The sequence below is a fragment of the Falco cherrug genome, chromosome 7 (assembly GCF_023634085.1).
Source record: "Falco cherrug isolate bFalChe1 chromosome 7, bFalChe1.pri, whole genome shotgun sequence".
In the NCBI taxonomy this organism is placed as follows: Eukaryota; Metazoa; Chordata; class Aves; order Falconiformes; family Falconidae; genus Falco; species Falco cherrug.
The window spans coordinates 52,101,315-52,114,179 of NC_073703.1; the positions used below are offsets into that span (position 1 = coordinate 52,101,315).

At 45.9% G+C, this 12,865-nt stretch overlaps 1 protein-coding gene across 9 annotated transcripts in view; it reads right to left on the reverse strand.

The window, feature by feature from the left end:
- Positions 1-2,039: 2,039 nt before the first annotated feature.
- SUSD6 (sushi domain containing 6) overlaps positions 2,040-12,865 on the reverse strand; it is an 86,342-nt gene continuing 75,516 nt past the window's right edge. For all 9 annotated transcript variants that reach the window (XM_055715685.1, XM_055715684.1, XM_055715680.1 and 6 more), the window contains 4 exons: positions 12,542-12,739; positions 9,598-9,736; positions 7,954-8,375; positions 2,040-5,953 (listed from right to left, as the gene is read on the reverse strand). In XM_055715685.1, coding sequence (XP_055571660.1) covers positions 5,928-5,953; positions 7,954-8,375; positions 9,598-9,736; positions 12,542-12,739 — 785 coding nt within the window. In that variant the 3' untranslated portion in view covers positions 2,040-5,927. The remainder of the gene's footprint in view (positions 5,954-7,953; positions 8,376-9,597; positions 9,737-12,541; positions 12,740-12,865) is intronic.

Sequence of the window (12,865 nt, forward strand, 5' to 3'; positions counted from 1 at the left end):
ATATACATAGAACAATTAAATTAAACTTTGTACAAATATTAAAATACTATCTTCACACCCACTGCAATGTACAGGATACCAGAAAATATATATAAAATAAAGCAAAATAAAACTGAGTGACATCCTGCACAGCATCAATTATGGTTTTGTCTTTAAATCCCACATATATATGGAGTACCATTCTGCAAATAATTCCATAGTGGTGCAATTCAGATAAAAAGAACACACATACAGGAAAGAAGATTAATGTACAAAGGCAATCAAGCTCCCCTTGCATTTGCATCAGCAACTACCAGCAGCCTCTACCCACCGCATCATAGGACATCTGCTTCACAGACAGCTTCACTTTCTTTTCGAAGGAAGCAAATTTGAGAATCTGTACTATAACATTTTCCAGCACCACTCAGTTGCCTCTGTCCTTGCTCACTCGAGGACAGAAGCAAAAGCACAGCATATGGAAAGCATATGCTGAGCATCAGCAGAACCCATTCTGCTGGGTACGTATACCCACCTGTACGTCATCTGCAGAGGGTCGAGTTTGGAAGCAGTGCTGAATGCAGGGTCCTGAAGAGAAGCATGGGAAGTGGTGTGCTCTGCCCTGACGTGGAAGGGCAGGAGGAGAGGATGAAGGATTGGAAAAAGGCTTATTTCTTGTATAAAAATATGCCTTAGAACGAAGCCTGTTCTAGGAAACATCTGCACTTTTGAAGCATATCATAGAGAATAAATGCTTTCTAATGAAGTTCTTCTGCAAACAAATGTTTGCACAAAAACCAAGTTCAATCTGCAGTTTCCTGGTAAGGACTGAAGGGTGAGGATGGGGTGAGGATGTGCAAAATGGATGGGATTTATTGCATTTATATACAGAAAACAAAGTGAAATTGGTTTAATTAGTTATGTGGATAGAGTAATAAGGCATTTTTTTTCTCTTTTTAAACAACTGCTATCAGAACAGTAAAACCAGGTTTTGCAAATATGTTCCAAAAAGGTCAGCAAGGAAATCTGTCTCCAACCAGTTGTACGCTGATTTTTTTTTTTTTATATAGCGAGCCTGCTGGTGTCAGCTAAATCATCTAAACAAAGCACAAGCTTCCTTACAACCCAGTCATGAATGCATTAGCTCATTAGCCTGCAGCATACCTCTGTTTTCAGTCACTTCTCTTCTTTACCCCCCTTCCTTGTGTTCCCTTTTCTGTGCTGCAAATGACTTAACCATCCCAGATTACTTCCAGTGGCTGAGCCTGTTACTCTCTTAGCCCCACTCCTCAGCACTGACCCATCATCCACCTCCAGGAGCATCTTAGGATGTTTCCTCCCAAAACACGTGGAACAGATTTCTTCCTAACATGCCTGACTTCTCCATCTGCTGAAAGGCCACATAAAGGCTCCAGATGCGTTAAATGATTCACCACACCAGAGCTGAAAGAGGCCAAGGAGAAACCTCAGGGGAGATGTCCAAGAAGGTGAACAAGCAGCATGCTTGCTGAGTAAGCACTCTTCTACACAGCAAGTACCTTGGTGGTTAAGAAAAAGGATAAAAATCCATTAAGCTTTTCTCTTTCCCAAACTCAATCTCGGCAACTCCACAGGCTCTCATGCTGCAGCACATGTCTCCTCCCAACTTAATTTTTTACTTCTTCTGCAGTTAATGATGGGGAGATACAAGCTATTTAAAGCCAAAACACACAGAACCATCTCTCACCAATGCTGCCGACCCCCTTCAAGGTGGCAGGGGGCTCCGACACAATCCCAGCTGGCTCCTGGTTTGAGCTGAGCTGAGCTTCACGATGCAGACCCTGACAGGAGACTGTCCTGCTTCCCTGTGGGTTAACTGTCACCTTCACTTTCTGGTTCTCTCAGGCTGGTCCAGTTCTGCAATGCCGGGGCTGTAAACACTGCAGTACGTTGCATTTTATTTCTTTTTCTAAAAAATCCATGCAACTGAAAGGGAGCAAGTAGGTTTTTCTATTGCACATAATATTCTGAATTTCTGAAATGCCCTTTTTTTAACCTATCAGACTCCAAAAATAACAGAAACCTTTAAAATAAATGCTATTTTTATTTTTCCAATGTGATTAAACCATTTTAATGTTCTTGAATGTCACAGGATCCAGCATGTATGACAGAGCATGAGATGATTATGTCTGGAACTTCAAATAAGAAAAAAATGCCTCCCTTCAAATTCTTTTGCCAGACACAGGTGGGGGAAAAAAAGTTAAGGAAGCTGTGGCTCCATCAGAAAAAAAACACCAAAAGAAAAAAAAAAAAGTAATTTACTGTGTTACACCTTGCAAGGCTGAGCCCCTGTGCTCCCCATCCACCACACTGAGATGCAGGCTGCATCCACCTATGGCAACAGTCAAAGAGGACACATTCTTTGCTCAGAGGTAATGAACGCTCCTGAGATAGAGCGGAGCTCAGGGCTGAGGGATCTTTAAGCCTCAGCCCTTGCTCCCAGAAGTAAAGACGGGACTGTGCAATTTAGTTTTTCCTAAATATCTGTCCAAAATACTTCCAGATCCTTCAGCCTCAGCAGAATTACAACATGAATGAGCAAAAATCACTTGATAATGAGGCCTTGCTTCCCCTCCCCCATAAAAAAAAAAACAAACCCTGTCAAGCAGACATCTCTCAGGTTCCTCCCCAGCCATTCTACCTCATTTTATATGAAAATAAACTCTAAAGCTGAGGACACTGGCAAGGGGAATGTGATGCCCCCAAACTGTTTTCCATGTTCTGGTTTGCACAGGTCCTTGAGGCCTGTTCCTACAAGCACCGCTGCAGGAGACGGGCTCTTCTGCGAGTGCTGGAAGTATCAGCTGGGGCTACCAGCCAGCACAGCAGAGACTGGCCTGGGAGCTGCTGGTTTCCCTCAGTAAACCAACAGAAGCTGTCTGTTTATTCCTGACCACAAGATCCATGCTTGCATGTTTCCCTCCACCTCTGCATTTCCCCTCCTCCTTAGTAAAGCCATTTCCCGCAATTTTGTAAATGAAACAAAATTAAAGCACTCCCTCTTCTGTGCAGCTTGCTTCCTTCTCTTCCCAACCCAAATTGGATTTTCTCTCACAAACTGGCAGCTGCTTACTTTACAACAGCAGAAAGAGGAGGCAGGGCCACACAGTACATGCTTTCTGCTGGCAAAGCAGGCACTTGTCCAGGGCAAGGTCAGGCCTTTGGATCAGCTTCCAGCTTTGTTGCGGGATTCTCCCACCAACCTGGTGCTAACACTGAGTTAAAGCACTGTCCCTTGCAGGAAGACAACATGTACCCAACTTCTGCACCTTGGTTGCTGAGGGTCAGTCTGAATAGATGGGACCTTAAATGCACAAAGAGCGAGCAACTCCTCCTGCTCCAAGTGGTTAGGTAGCGAGGAAGAAGTCACGTATTCTTCCCTCCACGCTCCCTTACCACTACACTCGCTCGATCCCTCCATCTGACCTGATAACCCAGTGAACGAGACAATTCACTCAAGCTTAGATTGTTTCCAAGGTAGGAATTAAAAACTAAATACAAATGTTCCCATGCTTATTTTCTACAATCCCAATAGCCTATGTGTAAACAACATTTGCCCTCTACAGCACTTGAAGCTGGGACACCGCAGCCCACTGTAAAATGATGTGGGGTTTTCACCATCCAAGCCAAACTAAAAATACCCAAGCCACCCAAATGGGATTTATCAAATCCTTGCGTTAATGCAAGGTAACATGAGCAACAGGGAAGGAAGTTTAAAATACTGTATCTTTAAATTAATAACATCCCTCTAGAACAAGGATAGGGAAAATAGGATTCTTCCATCCACAGGCACGTGCTGCCCCAGGTGTTCGGGGATTAAACAGATAATCAGGAACACGAGCAGTTGGGACATGGCTGGATACTATGGCTAATCCCCATTTCCAGGAACTGGAGCTAAGCCACAGGAATTTTATACGTAATGGTGTTGTGTCACTTTTATCAAGTGCAATGATGGTATGTTTGTTCCTGGAGCAACAAGGATGAGGATGGTGAGGATCATAAACCAAAAGCAAAGCAGCAAAGACAGCATCCTTATTTACCTGTACATTACCACGTGATGTGTAAGGCCATGACATTTTGCTCCTTCAACTCAAATAAAAATTTAGCAGCTTCTCACAGGGCAAACACTTCCCTTGTTACTTCAAGACAGTTACGACAAGGTACATTGCATCTAAGAAGCCAACTCTTCTTGCTGAAACCAATCCCATGAAACAGTGTCCAGACCTCCCCAATGAAGAAACGTTACAGCCACCACAACGCTTTTGTGATCGGATCACCTACCCCAGACAAATGTGGCTTTCTGCAAAAACGGAGTCCTGTTAACAGCAACCAGGATATTCTGGTCTGTTGTTAATAACCGGGGGGGCAGAGGTATACATATTTTTTTTAATTTTATTTTCACTGCTACCAGAACTTGAAACAATCTTCAAAACTTAGGCTCAAGAATAAGCTATTGTGTTCTCTGGCACTGTTGTCAACGTAGTCAACCTTCTCTCACAGCAAGAGGCAACTGCACTGTATTTAGTAGAGGCTTCATAAACGCTGCTTACCCCAGCCACAAGGAAGAAGCCCTTCTCTGTGAGCCCACTGAAGCCCATTAGGACAAACCAGCAGACTCTTGCTGTATGGAGCTAGGAAGACACACGAGCCTTCAAGATGGTAGTTACCCAGGACACAAGTACCAAGGTACCTAGTGTGGCTGCAAAAGTAATTCAGGATTGCACCAATGGCACTAGGCATTCACTACCTACAGGCATTTTTTCTCTTGACTTTTTCAAACATGTGAACCACCTCCAGATTACATCTCAGAAGGGTTACCTCTGCCTGAAGATCTGACTAAAGGAACCTAAGCTTTAGCACAGAACCACCTTAACCAAAAAAGTTTGGAGGCACACAGCTTATCCAAAGAGCAGGGCCACAGATTTGGTTCCAGCCCTCAATGAACGGTGCTAACTCATAGTTAACACAGGGCTGGTTACCTGAAAGCCACATCCCTCGTGCTTTCTGGACCGTGCTAACCACTGGCCATTCTCTAAGACCCTTCTACAATCTAACACCAGGAGCTGCTGTGGCACCACGCCAAAGCTGAAAGGGTTGTGTTACTGGCACTACAGTCCCAGTCCCAGCTTCTAGAAACACAGCGTAATCAAGTGGGCTGCACAGATAAAGAAGGAAGGAGACTAAAGTGTTTTTCAGGAACGGACCTCCGCAGAGATGTTTTTTGAGAGGGGGGCAGAGAGCATTCCTACACATTGGACTCGTCAGCCTTCAGCGCTCTAGCAATTCTCAATGAACTGCTCCTGCACAGCTAAGTTGTCACACAGCCCATCTCATTTCAGGCGCTTCTAGACATCACAAGCTGCTCCTTAACTGGGATCCCTCACAAGCCCAGCTTCAGCCCCAGCGAGGCATTTTGTCCTGCCCTATCACAAAAAGGATGCAGGAAGAAGAGCCTATATAACATATATACGCATATATAAATTGTGTCTGCACCCAGTGAGCAAGCGGTTTCAGCCCCTGCTCTCCAGGCAGCTGAAGGGCTGGAGAGGCTGATAAGCTGCAACAAGCGGCGTGAGGAGGAGAAAGGCACAAGAAAAGAGCAGCTCTTCAGAGACTGCTGTCAAACATCTGGCTGGGGAAGAGGAGAGGAGAGCTCAAATCCACTCTGTTCCTTGAGCCCCTGATGCTGATGGAATGGGGAAGCCAGCGCTGCACCAACTCCACTGGTGCATCCAGGAGGCAACCTGGCGACATCCTTTGGATCTTCAGCTGAGGGCATCTCTGCTTGGAGGTATCCAGGGCACAGCTTGCGAGGACGGGGAAGGCTGCACAGAGTGCTTCTGTCCCGAAGGCAGGGGGAAGGGAGGAGGAAGAAATCCAAGAGGGAGAAGGCTAGACAAACACAGCAAGCCTCATGCTTCCTTCAATAAGGGAATATCTGAATGGTGGGGAGAGGAAAAAAAAAAAAAAAAGTAGTCAAAACTTCTGCAGTTCAATGCACACCAGAAAAACTACTGTTTAAAGCAAGGCAGGTTCCCACTTCCATAACATAATAATGCAGTGGTCTTCCTGTCACACCACCACAGCAGAAGGGACCTCTGGAGGACTCTACTCCAACCTGCTCCTATGAGCAGGACTACTACTAGCTCCAGCCTTGAAATCTCCCAAGGACAGAGACTCCCATCACCTCTCTTGGGTGCCTGCCTGGTCCTGCACTACCCTCCTAGTGCAAAATATTTTTCTAACAGCAAATGTGAATCTGTCAAGTTACAGCTTGTAGCCATTGCCCCATGTCGTACCACCTGGCTGAGAAGAGTTTGGCTCCACAGCCTTTTCAACTCCCTGTAAGGTAACTGTAGTCAGTTGTTGGCTTGGCCCTTAGCTGCTCCTTCACCAGATTATAAAGCAGCCCAGCTCCTTCAGTCAGACCCCACAAGCCCCTGGCTGTCTTGGCAGCCCTCCAACAGAGCCTGTCTAGTTTCTCCACATCTCTCGAACTGGGAGAACCCACAAGAAGATACAGTATTCCCAGTAAAGCCTCATCAATGTTCTTTAGGGGAAGGTAATGACTTCCTTTAAGAATGACAGTTTCCCTCTTTCCCATGATCTCATCAATCTTTTAGTTCCTTAAAATACCCAAGATGTTTCTTATTGTGACAGGGATGGTTGGAAATACAAGAATCACACTTGCCCTTACCTACCTTGAAGAAATTCAATCTCCTTCAGTAGCTGCACCTTCCTCATCTTTGAGCCATAAGCACAAGCTTTGTGGCCTCCTGCTGCAAGGGGCAATATCTGCTACTGTATAACAAGCCCTAGAGGCGAGACGTGTTTCCAGGCGGTGATAAAAATGACACAGTGTAGAGGCAACATCCTCCAGCTTCTACACTGCAGACATTTTTTTGTTAAGCTTCACTTCTGGATTTCTGCTGTTTATGCACTTGAGGTTTAATGCTCATCTAAGGACGCGTTGCCATTTCTAACCTTAAGCAGAAATCCCTTTTAACTGTTCTTACTGCCAGGGTTCCGGGTGGCATTACTATGGCTGCAGGCCTTGACACTACGGAAAGAAGTTCTGCCCTCAGCTATCTACAAGCCAGCGACGCTTCCTGCCTGAGGCACAGCAGTTTCTGAAGAAGTAACCTTAAGCTGCAGCTTCACAGCAGCTCTGGCATTGTAAAGCCACTCCCTCAGGGCAGAACAGAAGCGCAGAAGGCAAGATGCACTGACTGTTTAACAGACTTGTCCCTCTGTCCTGTACAGTAAGTTCAAGCACATCCCTTTTAAGTCTTCTCGCATGCCAAGGCTGCAGCACTGTACGCACTGTGGCAGTAAGCCGCTTACTAAAACAGTCTAAAAATGAAGCCACCCAAACATCACAAAGGGTTTGTATTCCAAACATAGCCTCCCACTCTAACCAGCTCATTTTCCATAAACACAGCTATTTTACCACATTTACACTACAATGCTGGAGGCTGGCATTTCTCTGCAAATCCTTTGCTAAACACAAGAGCGAGTAGCAGAACCCCAACAGTCTTTCCAGACTGCCCTAGGCTTCCAGTCTGAGCACGCCGCATACTTCAGAAGGTATTAAATACTGCTTGCATATCTAAGTTCTGAAACATCCCATGCAGAGTGGGACGCCTCTCTTCACAAGTTCCTCTAGTGCAGGGGTCCTCAAACTATGGCCCACGGGCCAGATACGGCCCCCCAGGGTCCTCAATCCGGCCCCCGGTATTTACAGAACCCCCCGCCGGGGGTTGGGGGGGAACCAAGCAGCTGCAGATGGCTGCCTGCCCCCTGCTTAAAAAGTTTGAGGACCCCTGCTCTAGTGCCCGACATCACCTAGGATGAAAATGGCAAGGAATGCCCTTGGGTAACTGCAGAACCTGCTCTTGTAAGGGTTTCGGTTCAGCGCTCCTTGCCCAAGTCACGTACCATCTGTGTATTCCTCGGAGGAAGTGAGTGATAAAAGGCTCTGTATGTCACTGCTTTCTGAATCCTGGACCTCTTTGTGTACAGGTCTACTGCTAGCCATGCCAGCTACCCAGGAGGAGGTGGCAGCCTGATGCACAAGAACAGTTTCAGAGCGTTGAGAGCCACTGGCTTCACACAGTCCAGAATGTCCAGGGGCCTCATCTTCTCTTGCAAGGCTATTATGAGCCCCTTGGTCCTGCTGCTGCACCTCTCTGGCTCCATTCTGCCCAGCTCCCTCCGAGAGCACAATCTGCACTCGGGAATCCGAGGGTGGAATGCAGTTCCCTGTGCTGCCATACACCGCTTCTTCATAGGATGGCAAGGCCACTTGGACACCATCCACCATGATAGAGACCTGATCTCCAGACACACCTTGGTCTCGCCTCAAAAAAAAAAAAAAAAAGAAAAAAGAAAGAAAGAAGTTAGGAAACAAAGTTAAGCATTTGCATTTTTTTATATTATTACTGAGAACTCCAATAACTACCCACAGCAGAATTCTAATGCTCACCACTGACTTATTTAGGGAAGAACAGACAAACATAAATGGTGGTTTAACAAGGTCAAGCAAGCATAGCCTGGCAGCCCTACTGTGAATTGCCATAAACATGAGCAGGGGCTGTAATTCACAGTGCCCAACGGATTTAGCAGCAAGAGCTGAAAAGGTTACAGTGCTTCCCACCTCACCTGCCTCCATAGCTAAATCTGACAAAGATCATGACTCGGAGCCCTCTGCTGTCAGCAGATAAAAAAGCTTTGACCACCACTGATTTCAGTTTGTTATGCTGCTATATTCTGCAACACCCAGCGCTGCCTGTTCTGCCACCTTTGCAGTTGGTAGGATAACCTCTGGCAGGGTGGGGCAGATGGCTCTTAAATTGGTACAGTGTCAATCACCCAGGCTCATCAGTCCGAGTCCTGAGATTGAATTTTTCTTTTCCAGTGGTTTGGACTTGTTCAGAAAGAGGCAGACTCCAGGACTCCACCTCTCAATCTTGCTGCTGCTTAACAGCCACATCTCTGCTCTTATTTAAGGAGTACTAGCAGCTGGTTTGGAAACGAGTCCACAGTGACTTTGTTGACTTAGCCGGCAGCAGTGTTATGGCTGGGTCCCTCCTCTCATCCACAAACTCAGGCCACAAGGGTTCTCCTCCCACAGCAAGGAAGGATGGCGCATTTGCATGCTGACCTCGTCGACAGTACGGCCTGAATTCATGTCCATAGGATCTCATGGACTGGGGGAGATGCATATACATACCCAGACACATACTTTGTTAGCTATCCCAGGCTAGAAGAGGCAGGAGACTGATCTATAGCCAGACTAGTAGAAATTGTAACTTTTCACATTTAAAGCCAAGGAAAGGAGCAAGGAAACTGCTCATCAGATGGCAGGTTAGAAATGGGGACTGCAGCTGGGTATCGCAGACCACCATTTCAGACTACTGCTGGACCATGGGGCAGAGGTGCTACCAAGGTGATTAAAACAGGAGTAGAGAAGCAAGGAGGTAATTTGCTCCAAAATGAAAGCCTAAACCAAGTACCTTAATGGGTTTCTGCTGCAAATAAACAGGATGCCTCTGAGCCCCTCCAAACCCCAGCTATACTCACCTGCTATGATGGAATGACTTCAGCTTTGGCTGCAGCAAAACAAACAGCACAACTAAGAGCAGAATCAGGGCGACGGAGCTCGCTGTGGAGGCTACTATGGACAGCGTGGGTACTCCAATTGTTGGAGGAGAGTCCTTTTCTACAAAACCAAGAGGAAGACAAGGTGAAATGATCCACTCCCTTAAATCGCTGTCATAGGGAAGAAAAAAAAAACATCCACAGTGCCACCTCTCAGGAGTTACACTTGGGTGCACATGTGAGGAGCCCAAGTTTCCCAAGGTACACTAGCTCTCTCTTACAGAGGACAGTTCAGAGCTCAGGCTGACACCTCTCTATCAGCTGTAAAAGGAACCTAAAATAAAACATGCACATACAAGGGTCCTTTGGAAAAACACAAGGCAAACAGAGCAGCAGTACAAGCAGGTCATGGGAACTGATAGATGGTAGTAAGGGTCATGTTATATGGAGACTTGGCTGAAGAAAAGCAAAAAATGTCCTGATCGCACCAGCAAGGCCAATAACCGTCTAGCACAATAAGCAGGACATTTTAGGCCCAACAATAGGAAAATCTCCTAATAATGGGTTTTCTTGGTTAATGGAACAGCCTCCCAAAGGAAGGGACGGAAATCACCTGGCTGGGTATATTTAAGATGCAGCAAGCATTCAGTTTCTCCCTCACACAAACATATGCCAGGGAACAGAGAAGGAAGGCAGATGTTACTTCAGGATACTGAGTTTTCAGTGTTGGGTACATGAGCCCTATTCACACTACTCCTTCCTACCCTTCCTCAGCTGTGCCATGTGACTGTACAGGAACCAATTTGGCTTTTAAAGGTCCCTTGCAAGACAGGAATAAATTGGGAGTGCAGACAGAATGACTTGGAGCTGGTAGTGCTGAACACTGTATATCATGCCTAGACTGCTACACTAGTCATTGTCTGTATGTGTGTTGCCTCTGTCCCTAATTTATGTCTTTGGTAGCGATCTGAAAAACCTCACCTACCTGTCGGCAAATACTATCCTGCATTTCACATTCAGGACATTGCCACGTATGCAATTCCTCAATTTGTTTTTGCTACATTCAACACATTCTTCAGGAGCACAGGTATCAAACTGCAGGGGGATGCAGGACACGTGCAGGTAGCAAGGCAAGGGAAGATGAGCATGAAAACAGAAGAAAAAAAGCTGGAGAACCACTATTTTTAAACCTACAGCCTGAAATCTAGCATGATTGAAAACAAGCATGTATGCTGGAAAGCTCTTCTGCATTTCCTGTATCTTCTCTTTGGGTCAAACCTATTGGTTTAATTGTTTTGAACTTGTTCTGAAAATTTTCAGAAGTAGCTTGACCTCTCCCCAGGGAAAAAAACAACCCCTGGTACATTTTTCCCTATGGCAAATAGGGTTGAGTAAGGACTTCCACTTTTAACATTACTCAGGGCACTTTGAATACGGTGACAGGGCAGAGGGTAGACAAATAGGGGTGCTCCACTGTCAGCATCAGTACACAATGCTGTAAAACTGTTCACTACCGAGGGTACACTTCAGCACATTCATCACCTCTATCCAACAAGATGCTTGCTAACTCATACAATAAACTGCCAAAAGGCTATGGGGCTGACAGGCTCAGAGCTACACAAAACATGTGGTAACTGTTAGAGATTTCATTTACTCTACATGGAGTAGGTGCATTCTTACCCATTACCAATCATTTTATGATTTACTGCTTTTCTCCCTACAGTCTCCCACCACCTCCTCCTCCTTTTAGCCCTGTGAAAGAGACCCACTAATTAAACCTCAACTGTCTCTGACCCTGACCAGTTGTGTCAAAGCCTGTGCTGTGAAAGCAATAGCTTTTTCACCGGGTCAGACTTTTGAGGCCCCATGTTTGAAAAGGCCACTGATCCTTCAGGATGCTAAAGAAATCAGGGATTTCTGCTCACCACAACACAATCAGCTCTGATGTAGACCAAGCACCACATGCAGGAATGCCACCCAGGGAACACTAGCTGCAACAGCACAGCTTTGCTCTCCAGCCTGGGTGCAGCAAGGGAAAAGGGGACCACTGTGGAAAGGAAGCTTATGCTGAATTTGAAAAGCCTCTTCAGGATGTAGTTGCTGGCAGGTAAACTCCCAGTTCCCTTCCTTATATATCATAGGAAGAGGCTACTGGAGTGCCTGTGACAAAGACACACTAAGTGTCTTTGGAACAGGACAGAATATTCTAGAGACCACAGGTATGCAGTGAGCTCTGTAAGAGCTTGAAGAAGGTGTCTTTCTGTTTCCTTCTGATTAAGCTTACACTTTTTGCTTCATGGATTATGAGACTTAATTCCAGAATTTACATCTTGCTGACTCAGGATGACTGAGCAGTAAGACTCTATCAACAAGTCAAACTTGAAGAGGGGAGGGAGTTCTCCCTTTATCCAGTTTGCACACTCAAAACCAGAAAAGCTGTAGACAAACTAAGAGCTGTACGATGAACATTTTCCTGCAAACCTTTTTATCTTCCTGCTTTGATGGAGGAAGATTGGCTCTACACACACACAGATGGGTACACCACTGAGGGAGGTGTACTGTCAAACCTATCAGAAGCAAAACCAGACAACGTGGAAAATGCTTCAGTTCAGGCTTCCCCCATTTCTGGGACGAGAGCTGTCAAAGTTAGAGGCTCCACATAAGTAACAAGTTGCCCCCTTTACACTCCTCTTTATAGGTTGCCTCCTTGCATTAGGGACTCTAAGCTTGCATCTGATGGGCTGTTACAGAGGTGATGTTTTTAATAAGAGCAGTGATTGTGAGCCACATTTATAAAATCACTGGAGCAATGAGAGGCAGCTGTATGGACTTCCTCTGTGTCACACAGACTCAGTGTTTAGGGTTAATCTGAAAAGCCAATGCAAGGGCAGTTTCGACTATCCCAGTGAAGTCAGGGAGCACTCACCTGGGCTGAGCCTGCAGCTGACTTCCATGGCTGGGTTCCACTCTCCATTCTTGCAGGTCAAGTACTTATAATCTCCTTTCAGCATGTAGCCTTCAACGCACAGATACTCTATGACACTGCCTGAAGACAGAGGGTTGTTGCAGGGGCTAGGGTGGCATTTATAGCCTCCATTCTCAGGCTGTGGTGGCTGGGGACAATCTGGAAAAAAAAGAAGGCATCATAGAGGATATCTCAAAGGAAGACATCTATTGCACAATACATACGGCACATAGGCAGACTTCCACCTACGAACACCCACTAAATTAAGAAACCACTAAAACAGAG